The sequence below is a fragment of the Octodon degus genome, unplaced genomic scaffold (assembly GCF_000260255.1).
Source record: "Octodon degus isolate 3935 unplaced genomic scaffold, OctDeg1.0 scaffold00044, whole genome shotgun sequence".
In the NCBI taxonomy this organism is placed as follows: domain Eukaryota; kingdom Metazoa; phylum Chordata; class Mammalia; order Rodentia; family Octodontidae; genus Octodon; species Octodon degus.
In genome coordinates, this window is record NW_004524620.1 from 12,822,463 (window position 1) to 12,834,024 (window position 11,562).

Here is an 11,562-nt window from a genome sequence, read left to right on the forward strand (position 1 = left end):
ACCTGCTTCCAGCGAGCTTAATTACCCACATCCAGAGCGAGGTAGGGACAGAGGAAGCCAGCGAGGAGGCTGCGGGTAGCTAAAAACTGGGTAGGCCAGGGAGAGAACAGAATGCGTGAAAGCAGGTGTGAGACTCAAAGAATATTTTTGGAATAAGGTTTTATTCCCCATTAATGAAGGCAAAGGGTAGGTGCCAATTGAGAAGAGCCTAGCCATGAAGTGGTTAAAATTAAATCCATTTGGCTTACAAAAGATTGGGCTTTAGGTATACAAAAGTGATCTCATGTGGACCCTTATTTCCCCAAGGTGCTTAATAAATGAATCTTCTTATTGTATTTTATGATCATATTTATGAAGTGTTGTATTTTTCCCCAGCCGATATATGCCTCCTGAAAGCCAGTGTAGACAGAGCTCCTCCTCCCGGGAAGACAGCGTGGGTGGCACTCTTTCCCCTGTTCTCCCTGCTAAGGACAATTAAAGAACTTATGCATAGTGTACACACAAGATGAAATGTGGGGCTCTACCATGCTAGCGATCTTGGAGACTGATGAACAGTTCACACAGTGTACAAAGTTGTGAATTTGTTGATTTTCTTTTTTTCCTTATAAATCCTAAAATTGAAGTTGAAGAAGCCAGTGACCAGAAAATGCCAATGACTACTTTAGAAGAAAAAAAAAAAAAAAAAAAACCTTGATGAAAGCCCGTGCCCTTGCTAGCCAAAGGACCGGAACAGGGGCAGCATAGCAAGAAGCAAGAGATTTAGAAAACGCTGCTCCTCTGGCCAACGTCACAGCCCGCACGGAGCTCCCACCACACACCAGCAAAGCTGAGTAGGGCGCCCAGACCTGCCCCTCCACACCCAGAAGGGCGAAAGGAGGAGCTCCCATCACGCCCACCTCCGCGTGGACATGGCTTCAGAGAAGCTGAGGGTGTCCATCCCTAGCCGGACTTAATGTGGACACCACCTGTACCCGCTCTTCCCTCCTCCTCCCGCTGCCAAGAATCAGGGCTTTTGCCCCCTCCAGCAGCAGTCAGGCTCCTCCTGTGGGGCCTAAGTGAAGGCCACAGGGAGCCACAGTTCTCGTCCCTGGCCAGCAGGCAGGAGAGGCCCTCAGTGGGAAACCGCACCAGCACCCAGACCTCTGCCTCCACTGGGTGCTAACACGGCAGCACCTCCTGCTGCCATACCTGAGCTGTTTCAGGAAAAGCCAAAGAAAACAGCAGGTTTAAATAAGATTCTTGAGAGTCTTGGAACATGCAAAGATGTGCCAAGTGCAACTGGAAGTTATTCATTGTTCAAAACTACAATTTTACCACTCTTCTTCAAAGTAGTGTAAATCATTGCAGTATAGTATTACAGGAAAAGAAATTAACAAGCATAGCGGTTAGAAAAAAAAGAATTTTCTATTTATATTTGCAGATGGAAGGAATCTACAAAAGAAAAAGTCCTAGAACTAATTTAATAAAGTAATAAACTACTAAAAGTAAAGCAACCAACTTTCTATGATCTTACATACAGCACCGAACAATGGAATTAATAATACAATGTCAGCTACTACTGCTCACAAGAAACATTTAGAAGGGCCAGCTAGATAGCGCAGCAGACTAAAGCGCCTGCTCAGGCAGATGCAGGGACCAGGGTTTGATCCCTGTGTGCAGTTGGGGCCCTGGCCCCTGGGTGCATTGAGACAGCAACTGAGACTGGGCGTGGTGGTGAGTGCCTGTAATCCCAGCACTTGGAAGGTCGAAAACAGGAGAATCACTACAAGTCCAATCTGTGCAATGAGACCCTGTAGACCCTACACCAAAAAAAAAAAAAAGTTAGGTATGAGTCTAACAAAATATAAGGAGGCCTGTAACCTGGAGACTAGAAAACATGGATTAGGGGCTGGGGGGTTTGATCCCTGGGTCTGCTGTGCCATCCCCCCCCCAGCCATTTCTGGGCATGCTGAGACAGCAATTGAGACTGGGCATGGTGGCACGCGCCTGTAATCCCAGCTCTTGGGAGGCTGTAAACAGGTGGATCACTATGAGTCCGATCTAGTAGTGAGACCCTGAACACCCTGTAGACCCTCTCCTAAAATACAAAAAAAAAAAGAAAGAAAAGACTGATTTTAAAAAACTAAAAATCTAAATTAAAGAAAATAAATAGACATGTGGTGTTCCATGACTTGAGATATTCAATGAATAGGTCCATTTCTCCTAATTGATACCATTAATGTTGTCATTCCTATCAAAATCCTAGCAAGATTTCATAGACACAGACAAGATTGTTCTCAAGTGTATATAAAAAGGGAAAAAGACTGTCAAAGAAGAATGCAGTCGGAGGAATCAGCCTTTCTGATTTTAAAATTGTTGCTACGATAATTACGAAGGTGTGGTGTTGGTAGGGACGGCGACACAGAGGCACGTGGAGCCTAGAAATAAAGCTGCACAAGTGCCCCCGACTGACGTTGGCCGAGGTGCCCACGCGTCAGGAAAAGCAGCCCGCTAGATTCGCACCACCAGAGCACTCGGGTGTCCATAGCCAACGGACCAGGACATCCAGCTACCTCTCACGCCTTATACCACGGCGATACAAAAAACCTATACAAAGAAACACGGCGAGGTTGGATTTTATTCAAGTTAAAACCTTAAATCCATGAAAGATGATGTCAAGAAAGACAAAAAGGAGAAAACACTGATAAAGCACAGACCTAAGAACTAATATCGATATAAAAACTTCAAAATTCAGTAAAAAAATCTAATTATAAAATGTTCAAATTACACAAATAGACATTTAATCAAAGAGGATGTTCCTATGGCACATAAGCACTTGGGGTCAACTGTTAGAGTTCAGAACTAGAATGTCCCCAAAACTCCTGTGACAGCAGCAGGTCCTTCAGTGTGTGGTCCTGGGCTGCCTTCCCACTGGCAGGCTCTTCCTCTGCAGGGGTCAGCTGCTGACAGGCACTGCAGGGGTGGGGCGGCCTGGCAGTGAGCCCCGGTGACAGCCTGCAGACTCCCTCCCAAGGCTGGTCCTCTTCTCTGTACAGTGAGCAGGCTTCCTCCTCCGAAGCACTAAGACATGCAGCCTGCTCTCTCACTTCTGACTTGGACTGTGTCATGGATTGTTTATGTGGACTGTCCCCTTGGATTGTGCCCTTGGACTGTATCCTGGACTGTACGGTGGGCTGTACCCATAGACAGTACCAATAGACTGTACGGTGCATGGTACCCTGGGACTGGACCCATGGACTACACTCATGGACTGTATCCATGAACTGTACCCATGCATTGTACCATGGACTGTACCATGGACTGTGCCGTGAACTGTATCCACGCACTCTACAATGAACTGTATCCTTAGACTGTACCATGGACTGTACCCATGGACTATTTCCCATGGACTATACCATGCACTATACCATGAACTGTATCCATGCACTGTACAATGAAATGTATCCTTGGACTATTTACATGGACTATACCATGGATTGTATCCTTGGACTGTACCATTAGACTGCACCCTTGCACTGTACCATGGACTACAGCATGGACTGTCCCCTTGGACTATACCATGGGCTGTACCATGGAATGTGTTCTAGGACTGTATCCATGGACTGGACCCATCGATGACTGTGCCGTAGGACTGTATCATGGACTGTCCCCTTGGACTATGTGGGCTCTTCCTTGAAGTGTACCCACAGACTATACCATGGACTGTGTCCATGAGAAAATATGAGCCTCTCCTCCTTTAAGTTGTGTGTGTGTCAGTTATTGTGTCTCAATGAGAAAGAAAGACAAAGGAAATGACTTATCACTATCAGAATGAATAAAATAAAACCAAATGACACCAAAAGCTGGCCCAGAAGCAGAGAAACTGACTAACTGATACATTGTCTATGAACATACAAAATTTTAGAGCCTCTCTGAGAACCAATACAGTGCTTTCTACAGAAACGTAAATACTGGAAAACCTAGCAGTTGCATTCCTGGTCATTTACCGCAGAGAAATGAAGACATTGCCCCAACCTGAACCAGAATGTTTGTAGTACTTTTATTTCAGCGTCACAGTCCTGAAACAACCCAGCAGCTCTTCAGCAAGAAATGGCTAAACAAAGTTTAGTGCAACCCGCCATGGGATGCTACTCAGCAGGAAAAAGGAATGAACCATGAAGCCATGAGGTCATGTCAAACCTGGAAGAGTCCCCAGAGAATCATTGTGAATGAAAAAAAAAGCGACCAAAAATTACATATTGCATGATTCGATTTATATAATACTCTTTAAATGACAAAATTATAGAGTTGTTCACCATAGTAATAGGTCTTAATAATTGGCAAAGAATTCAGAAGGCTTGGGGACCTCTTAAGGGGCCCTTGTACTGATGAAAATGTTCTGCAGTTTAAACTTATTAATGTTGCCATGGAGACCGTGATGTTACACCCCGTCTCCACGACGGGACACTGGGTAGTATACACAGAGCTGCCATGTGCTATTTCTTATAACTGCATGTTGAATTGTCTCCAAGTAAGAAGCATAAAAATAAGCCCTTAGAAGTGGAACTTACAGAGTCACTTGCTAATTAAATGGTTAAGTTGCACAAATCATCCCAGATTGTGTACCATGCCCTGTCTTCAGGAGTCAGTCCTTGTCCTTTTCTTGATCAGAGTGTGGATAGATAATTTCTGTTGTGAAATTACACTTTTTAAGGGAAAATATGATTAGTGCAAAAAGCCTGGGAAGACCAGGGATCCGCTGTTGACTGTCCTTTGTGTGAGGTCTACAGCCGCCATCGGGTAACGTGTCACACTCTTTCTCATCTGCAGGAAAGCCACTAATGAAGACATCACGAATGACTGTGGTCAACACAGAGAAGCCTACGGTCACTGTGGACATAGGAAGCACTGTCAAAACAGTGCAGGGAGTGAACGTGACAATCCACTGCCAAGTTGCAGGTGAGCAGTTGACACCGCATTCATTCATTCAAATACCAATAGAGAAGGGCCAGAGAGATAGCGCAGCAGCACAGCGCCTGTCTGGCAAGCGCAAGGTCCTGAGTTCAGTTCTAAGTACCAAAAAAAGTACTTATTCCAGGTTGAAGCACACCAAGACAAACTGGACACAGCTACTCCCAGGGACTAAGACAGACAGGTAAACTAAAGCGTAAGCCTCAGTCACTCAGAAATTACAAAGCGATGCAAAAACTTCGAGGAGGAAAAATTGCTTCTGGCTGGGACCAGTGAGCTCTGGGCACTGAAATAACTGTTTCTAGGACAAGACACAGTTGTATGCATTTAGGAGCACGCGCTCTGGCCATGGCACGGAAGGCCCAAGCCACGCTGCCTCGCATGCTCGTTGCCCCACTCGCCTGTCACCTGGGTGTTTTGTTTGCTTGCTCATCTCAGCCTTTTGCACTAATGCAAACACGGGGGCCTAGGGGCTCCAAGCAAATGTGAAGTTCATGAAATCTGGAGCCCTCCTGGCCTTGCAGGAACAGTGTGAGTACTGGCCTGGAGCCCAGGGCACAGAAGTGGTGGGGTGGGCTCAAGCTGCAGTGCAGTGTGTGATGACCAGGACACAACAGGCCGTCACTGCCGGCCCAGGACTCCAGGGAGAGCAGGGCCCGTGACACCGAGGAGCCGCGCTCCTGAGAGGACGCTGCTATAGCACACAAGGTGGACTGAGGAAAGGGGCCTGGGACAGAGGGCCGGGGGGGAGCCAATGCTGGGCTCAGAGGAGCAGTCTTGGGACCCGAGATCAGGAGTGGGCAAGCCTGAGAGCAGGGGCCAGGCCCACAGGAACTAGAGCTTGCACAGAAGTGCAAGGAGTCCTTGGAGAAGACAGCCAGTGCCATCCAGAGTCGTGATGCAGGCATTGTCCTCCACAAGGGCTTCCAGAGGCCAACGGGGGCCAGGAAGCACAGAGGAACTAGGGATAAGGAGGAGGGCAGGTGCCTCCTCCCCCAGAGGAAGGAAGAACTGAGTGCTTCCCGTGCCAGTGAGTGGCCACGATGTGCTGATTGCCATCGCCCTGCCGAGGCACGTGCACGCCCAAACCAGAGTCCCGTTACATCTTACCTGCAACGTAGACAAACACCCCCTATCCGTGGGCTTCTTCAGCTCAGATCTCGGCCTCATCACCTGAAGGTCTGCCTTCATTGCAATCTATAATTCTAGAAAACTCATTTTTGAGTTCAACAGAGGACGATCTTGGTCTTGAGCACGTTGTTTCCGAAGGATGGCTAGGCTTGATTTCCCCGAAATGTCCTAATAGCTCCAGGACCTCTGAAACACGAATCTCAGTATTTGTGCACTGGCGCCTCCTTGCCAGGCTTCCCTGGCCTGCGCGTCAGCAGCGTCTGAGGTCTTCTAGACCAAAGCCCTGCAGGCCCTGTGCTCCTAGGCAAGAAGGCTGCGGGCTGGGCAGGCCTGAAGGGCGTCTGCGGAGCCCTCGCTGCAGATCGCTGCCCACCTGATCCTTCGGTGCATGCCCTGGAGGTGAATGCTCTTCTGTGATAGAGCATGTGTGTCTCTCCTTGACACGGGGATTGGTGGAAGTAAAAGAATGGGGACAGGCAGCAAGACAAGGAAGCGAGCCCTAGAATAAGACTGACAGAGCCAGACTGCAGGTGGGACACAGTGGCCGTGGGAGTCCAGGATAGCGCAGGGAGCTGTCCCCTCCATCCATGCTGCCTGGGGCCTCTGTCCCCCGTGACATCTGCCCTGGATGTTCAGCTGGAAACTCATCACATTATGGTCTTTGCCTTTATCCATAGAGCCACTTGGTTTATTTCTGCTTACCTAGAAACAGATCTTCAGATGTCTCAGTCCTTCTGCCTCTTGTTAAACAAGGCATTTGGTCAAGGTGAGCCGGCCGGCACATGCCCTTGGTTGCTTGGTGAGTTTGCCAGAGACCACCCCCCAGTCAAAACACTGACAGCACTGCTAGCCACAAGTACAGGGAGCCGCCCTCACTTTCCGGCCATAGATGGCTGTCATGACTCGAACTGCTCCTAACCATCTCTGCCATCCCCTGCCCATGGGCTTAGTGACAGTCCTGACTGGTTGGGTAAAAGTTTGTGATTTTAAGCTCAAGAACATTGCCAGTGGCCAGCAGTATACTCGCTCAAGCAGAAGGCTGCATGCTCTGGGGATAGGTGGGAAGTGACCTCATTAAAGGAGGATTTTGTGTTCAGTTCTGACCTAGGCCCTTGTTCCACTGCTGAAACACAATGCTCAGTGCCCATGACTTTAAGAGGAAGAGGTTTGTGCTGTCTCCCAATAACAACCTGTGGTCAGCTGGTGCCAAGAGAGAAACAGGATGGCAGGGTCCATGGCAGAGGAAATGTGGCCAACCTGTGGCCTCCAGGAAGCAGAGAAAGGGAAGCCAGGCAGGGCCAAGGTACCTCCGCCTCGTCGCACCTCTTAACAGCATGGTCAGCTCCTGGCACACAGGAGTGAATCCACTGATGCCAGAGAACTAATGGCCTTCCACAAGCGTGACAATGTGGATCGACCCTTTAGATCTAAACCGTAACAAGTCCATTCGTGTTATTGGTCGGCAACTTTTTATTGAAGAGCTAATGTAGGTTAGACCAGCTGTTTCCTAAGCTAGGAAGACCTAGATAAATGAATAAAACTTTCAGGAAATGAACAGCATGAGAAGAGGGGGAGTTATGAGATACACAATTGTGATACGTGATATAGAGATACAGCTGATGCTTTCTTCTGTTACACCACATTGAAACATTAAGGCAGAAACCTTAGAAAACACACAAATGTGATCGAGGCCAAAACAGAAGCAAAATAGTTTGCTCTAAGTAGAACTCGCTGAATTCAGCCAAAGGACACTGCAGCATGTTCCCTGAGTCACCACATTTCAGCTGCTTTTTTTTCCACTCACTACGTATGTGTCTCTGTAATAAGCTTAAGGTCAAAGGCTATTTAATAATATATATATACATATATATTACATAGATTATATATAATAGATTATATATATATATATATATATATATATATATTTTTTTTTTTTTTCTGGAACTGGGGTTTGAACTCAGACCCTTGGCACTTGCCAGGGAAGTGCTTATTCTACTGAGCCATCTCCCTGGCCCCTAATAATCTATATTTTAAGAATATTTAATTTACCTAGGCATGTGTCGTGTGAGGGCTGTTATGCTTGGGAAGGCCAATGGAAGCCATTAGAGTTGCCTTTGCCTGGTTAAATAGTGAAGCAAAAGCAGCAGGGCATTCCTGGAGGGACTGCAGAGATCAGTGCCACCACCAAGGACCTAAAGGTGCAGAGTGGGGGTCCCCACCACAGCTCCATTTAATTCTCCCATTTGGCCGTGCAGAAGACAGATGGGTCTTGGAGAATGAAGTAAATTACCACAATCCGAATCAAGTGGTGACTCTAATTGCCCCTGCAGTACCGGATGTGGTTTCCTTGGCTGAGCGGATTAGCACATCTCCTGGAAGCTGGTACACAGCTGTTGATTTGGCAAATGCCACCCTCTCCATACCTATCCACAAGGCCATCAGAAACTATTTGCTTTCAGGTGGCAAGGCGAGCAATATGCCTTCACTGTCTCGCCACAAGGATATATTTACTCTCCTGCCCTGTGTCACAACTTAGTTCGTAGGAATCTTGGTCGCCTTTCTCTTCCTCAAGTTGTCACGCTGGTCCATTACATTGATGATATCATGCTGATTGGGCCTGGTGAGCAGGAGGTGGCAACCGCCTTGGATTTGTTAGTACAGCATTTGAGAACCAGAGGATGGGAGATAAATCCCACAAAAATTCAAGGGCCTTCTACCTCAGTGAAGTTTCTAGGCGTCCAGTGGTGTGGAGCATGTACAGATATCCCTTCTTAGATAAAAGATAAGGGGTTGCATCTGGCTTCCCATTTGACAAAAAAACAGGCACCATGCCTGGTGGGGCTATTTGGATTTTGGAGGCGACACGTTCGTCACTTAGGTGTCTTACTCTGGCTCATTTACTGAGTAACTCAGAAAGCTGCTAATTTTGAGTGGGGCCCAGAACAGGAAAAGGCCCTGCAACAGGTCAGGCTGCTGTCCAGGCTGCTCTGCCCCTGGGCCATATGACCCAGCGATCCAACGGTACGTGGAGTGGCAGTGGCAGGTAGGGGTGCTGTTTGGAGTCTCTGGCAGGCCCCGAAGGTGAACTGCAGCGCAGGGCTTTAGGATTTTGGAGCAGGGCTCTGCTGTCATCTGCAGACAACTACTCTCCCTCTGAAAAACAGCTCCTGGCCTGCTACTGGGCCTTAGTGGAAAATAAAGGCTTGATCATGGGACACCAGGTCACCATGCAACCTGAGCTGCTGTCGTGGCCCAAGTATTTATCTTACCCACCACACCGTAAGTTTGGACATGCACAACAGCCTGTCATTAAATGGATATGGTATACACGTGGAGTGCAGGAGACCCCTTAGGGCGCCTCTTAGCGTTACTATGCCCTGTTATTAAAATCAATGGGAAGCTTCAACAACCTAACATAGGCACAATGACTAAGGCCCAGAGCCCTCAGGAATGAAGGTGTGGGTCACTCCACCAGGGAAGGAAACAAGACCTGCTGAGGTGCCTGCTGAAGGCCAGGGGAATGCAGAATGGGTGGTGGAAGAAGGTAGTTCTAAATACCAGCTATGACCCCAGATGTTTCTTTCTGTAGAATGTGCTGTCACATTACGGGGCTGAGGTCCAGACCCAAAAGCCTCCATCACCTGGCCACGCCTCCCATAAGAGACTCACCAGAGTCAGTGCCAAGGGTGCTAGATGCCTCTTTCCAACAGCAAAAAGGTCCGTTCTAAAAGAAGCATGATGAAGTATTCAGTCGTGCAGAAATAGCGAGACAGCAGTTCGGGTTTTCTGGAAAGAGGCAGGCTGGCACAAGGGAGCTGGGTATGCACGGCTCAGCTGGACGCTCTTGGGACCGGAGCATCTCAGCCTGGGTCGCTGCCTTCCCCTGATGGGTTACTGATTGGCCAAATGAGCAGGAAGTAGAGGGGAAGAAGGACAGCTGTAATCAGTATCAGGTGTAGAACAGAAAGGTCCCCCCAAAGCCTCCTATGTTCGAAGGTGGGGCTGTTGGAGGGTTCTGGGATAACGGGCACACTGCCCGCTCGTGAATCCGCAGCTCAAGTTCCCTTTGGAGGCGGGGCCTGGGCAGAAGAGCTGGGTCCCCAGGTCACAGCCCGCACCTGCAGTGCGGCTCTCTCCCAGCTCCTCCTGTTCTCTAGGCTTCTGGCTGCCTGCCAGGAGCAGCTTTCTTTGGCCAGCCCCTTCCTGCACACCCTTCTCCCATGAAGCCAGCTAACTGTGGACTGAATCCTCCAAATCCGCAGGCCAAAACAAACCTCTCTTCCTCTAAATTGCGGGTGTTGGGTGTTTGGGCTCCCCCACACGCGCTTCCTTCGCCCTCTCTTCCTTCACTCTCTCTCTGCCCTGCATCTCTCCGTCTCTTGCTCCTTTGTAGAGTACGTGGTCCAGCAGAGCAGGCCACAGCGCCAGCAGCAGGGAGCTGTGTTGCAGGCAGTCCGCGTGACACCCAGAAAGCGCCGCGGTGCTGCCTCGGAGGCGTGCGCGAGGCCCCGTCTGCGCAGGCCCGGACTGCCCCAGCCGCATTCACGTAGGCAGCGCCTTTGTGGAGGAAACTGAATAAGGCCCATTTCGGCCCATTCGCTTTCTCTGCCTGTCGTGTTCTAGAACAGCCCTAGCCCCGTTAGAAACTACGTGCTTGCTGACCAAAGCTCTCGTCCAAAGCAGGTGCCTGCCACACATGGCACTTGAGGATCAATTCTAAAGAAAGGAGATAGCCACTCGTGGAAAACTGTTGTAGAACCGCACTTTTCCCTGTGCTTTTGGAATAGAAATGCCTTCGGGTCCTTTTTCTTCACCTTGCTTTCAGAGGCTTTCTACTGCACGCTAGGGATTCTGAGCTCAGGATCCACAGCCCGACTGGCACAGGCACGCGTTGTAACGCTCTCGCTCTCCCTGGTGGTGCTGCAGTGGAAATCTGTCTTCTGCCTCCCACCTGTCACCTAGCAGAGAGGAAGGCGTCTGTCAGCACAACCGCCTGAGCTCAGGCGCTGAGCCACGGGGGCTGGGTTAGTGTGTACCTCTCCCTGGCGTGGCCAGCCGCAGCGCTCCCATCTCCACGGCCTTCATCAGCCCTGCTTCTCTTCTGTGTCCATCCTCACAGCCAATTTCAAGGACAAACACAGATACACACACAACTTCTAGGTGACTTGGACACCCCAACTCGGGCTGGCCAGGAAGAGCAATGGTGCCCCCACCCCACGGCCACCTAGGCCCAACTTGGGAACAGCCTCAACTCTGAAAAGGATCTAGCAGCTTTTATCTGTCTAGGTCAGACATGCAGCTTCATGTTTTAAAACTGTTAACTTTTCACTGAAATATGATGCCTAACCAGGTGTGGTAGCTCACACCTCCAATCCCAGCACTCGGGAGGCTGAGGCAGGAGCATCACTGTGAGTTCAAGACCAGCCTGGGATATAAAGTGAGCTTAAGGCCAGCCTGAGCTGTATAGTGAGACCCTGTCTC

General features: G+C 49.2%; 1 protein-coding gene across 1 annotated transcript in view; it reads left to right on the top strand.

The window, feature by feature from the left end:
• The window catches only part of Adamtsl1 (ADAMTS like 1), a 996,797-nt gene that overhangs the window by 922,194 nt on the left and 63,041 nt on the right, over positions 1-11,562 (top strand). The window contains exons 22-23 of the mRNA XM_023715857.1: positions 4,810-4,938; positions 10,475-10,627. Coding sequence (XP_023571625.1) covers positions 4,810-4,938; positions 10,475-10,627 — 282 coding nt within the window. The remainder of the gene's footprint in view (positions 1-4,809; positions 4,939-10,474; positions 10,628-11,562) is intronic.